General features: G+C 61.9%; 1 protein-coding gene across 1 annotated transcript in view; it reads right to left on the reverse strand.

Moving 5' to 3' along the window:
• Window positions 1-308: 308 nt before the first annotated feature.
• Window positions 309-2,577, reverse strand: part of KCNK3 (potassium two pore domain channel subfamily K member 3) — a 13,026-nt gene continuing 10,757 nt past the window's right edge. The window contains exon 3 of the mRNA XM_026055360.1: window positions 309-1,219. Coding sequence (XP_025911145.1) covers window positions 309-1,219 — 911 coding nt within the window. The remainder of the gene's footprint in view (window positions 1,220-2,577) is intronic.

Raw genomic sequence — 2,577 nt, forward strand, 5'->3', positions numbered from 1 at the left:
TCCAGGTCTTCAGTTCAAGTTTCACATTTTGAGGAGTGGTTTGCAAAATAAAATAAAATAAAACAAAACAATAACATGAAATAAAACAGACCAACAGCCCCCTCTCCCCGCTCTGGAAAGGACCAGCAAAGCCTCGGCGAGCGGAGGGAGGCGACGGCGTTGCAGTACGTGGACATCCTGCGCCCCGGCGGAGATGCCCAGGTGCCCCCCCGCCGGCTTTGCCGGTTGTAGGACAGTTTCCTCCTGCTGCGACCTCCCCTTGGCCGAGGGGGCACGTGGGGAAGGAGGGAGGGGGGGGTCGCGGGTGGCTACACGGAGCTGCGGCGCTTCATGAGTCCCTGGAAAGCCGAGAGGCTGTGGAGGCCCGTGGAGACGGAGCTGATGGCCGAGCGTTGGGCGTTGCAGAAGCATCTGTTGGAGGGTGTCTCCGGGTAGCGGCCGGGCGAGGAGTGGCTCTGCTCCACGCACGTGTCCGAGGTGGACAGGTCCCTGGGGATGATCATGGGGATGGAGTACTGCAGCTTCTCCCGGCTCTTGTACCATAGGCACGAGCACATGGACTGGAAGTGGAGCACCTCCGCGTAGACGTTGCGAAACCCGCCGCCCCCGCCGCCCACCACCCCGCCGCCGCCGCCGCCGCCCCCCACGGCTGCCGCGGTGGACGAGGCGGTGTCCGCGGTGTGGACGCTGCTGGCCTGCCCGTTGCGGGTGAGCAGCGCCCGGTGCTCAGCATCCCGCTTCTCGTCCTCGGCGTTCATGGTCATGAAGCGCAGCACCACCAGGTTGAGGAAGGCCCCGATGACCGTCAGCCCCATCAGGATGTAGACGAAGCTGAAGGCCACGTACTGGGGCTTGTTCTGGAGGGCCTCATCCTTCTGCAGGGCCACGTAGTCCCCGAAGCCGATGGTGGTGAGGGTGATGAAGCAATAGTAATAGGCGTGGAAGAAACTCCAGTGCTCGTAGTAGGAAAACGCGGCTGCCCCGATGCACAGGGTGCTGATGCAAGAGAAGAACCCGATGGTGACCATGTTGGCCATGGACACCTCGGCCCGTCTCATGCCAAGGCACTTCTTGACGCGGTGGAGGAGGTATTTGACGAAGGTGTTGATCCGCTCGCCCAGGCTCTGGAACATGACGAGGGTGAGGGGGATCCCCAGCAGGGCGTACACCATGCAGAAGACCTTCCCGCCGTCCGTGCTGGGGGCTGCATGGCCGTACCCTGGGGAAAAAAAAAAAGACAGAGCGAGTTGGCTTGGTCATTGCACGCCTAACATGACACGCTTCCCTTTTTCTGCTGCTCGAGGGCAGCTGGACACGGCCGTATCCCAGGGTGCAGAGCCGGCATCGTCTTGGAGCAAGCTCCTGAGACGGACAGCAAGCTGCCCAGCTCTTTGAGGGCAACGCTGGAAGCTTTCCGGGAGGAAGCACCCACTTTCCCTGGAGCAGCCGCTTTTCCTGGAAGCATCCACCGATCTCTGAGCGCCTTCTGCAGGATGGCGCTTGCTATCTTCAGGCCTCCCTGCAGACGCGGGGTCCTGCCCTCGCGCTTCCCTCGCAGATCGCCTCCCCCATCCGAGTTCCCCAGCTGCCCAAACCCAGCTGCCGACCCGCGCTGCCCTCGCCCACGAGACGCAAGGAGTGACTGCAGATGGTTTTCCAGACTAAGAGGATAACGGGAGACCTCAGAATAAAAGTAACGGGGAGGGGGAGAGAAGGCAGAGACAAAAATGAAAAGCCCTCGTCTTGCGGAGAGAGGAGCCGGGGGGGGGGCCGGGGGGGCCTCCGCCGTGGTCCCTGGGCTGGCTGGGGGCAGTGGGTCGTTGCTTCCCCACCACCAGCCGCCGAGGGCAGGTGGAGGGAGCGTGCACCAGAGACCCGGCCCCGGGACCCATCTGCATTTCGATTAATCTCCTTCCTGCGCAAAACGCGTGCAAAGAGGACGCGTTCTTTCTCCGCGCTGCCAGACTATTTGCGTCTGATGGATGCTGGGAGGGGGTCGAAGCGGAGAAAAGGCAGATGAGATTGCGGAAAGCTGCGGCTGCCTCCCCAGCCGGGTGCTCCAGGGTCCTGCAAGCCCCCCGTCCGCACCCCGGTGCCGGTCCTGGCCCCTCTCCGGCTCCAGCACCTTCTGCGTGCTGCACCAGGTCCTGGAGCTGGGACAGGCAGCCGGACGTTCCCCCCGGACCCCGTCCTTGGCTCCGTCTTGGCGTGACGTGGAGGACCCTGAGAGTGTTTTTGGGGGTGGGACTGGACCGAGACCCAAGCGTCGTGGGGTTTGTCCAGCCTTCTGCTGATACACGTGAAAAGCAGGAAAAAAATTAGTGGTTTTGTTTAATCCACACCACAAAGCTCAGCTCAGAGAGACCAGCTTGGAAGGAGAACAAAAGTGATGAAGGGCTGTTGTCCAGAGCCACCTTGTGAGGTGACATCTGGCTTTAGCAGAGGACACCAGGGCAGGGGAGCTCCTTTCTGTTCGAGGCCAGGTGAGCCCACACCTCCCAGGTGTCAGGAAAGAGCTATAACCAGCAGGTTGGATGGTCCTCCAGGTCCTGCTCCAGCCCTCTTCCCACCTGGTGA

Source organism: Apteryx rowi, unplaced genomic scaffold (assembly GCF_003343035.1).
Source record: "Apteryx rowi isolate R43461 unplaced genomic scaffold, aptRow1 scaffold_991, whole genome shotgun sequence".
NCBI lineage: Eukaryota > Metazoa > Chordata > Aves > Apterygiformes > Apterygidae > Apteryx > Apteryx rowi.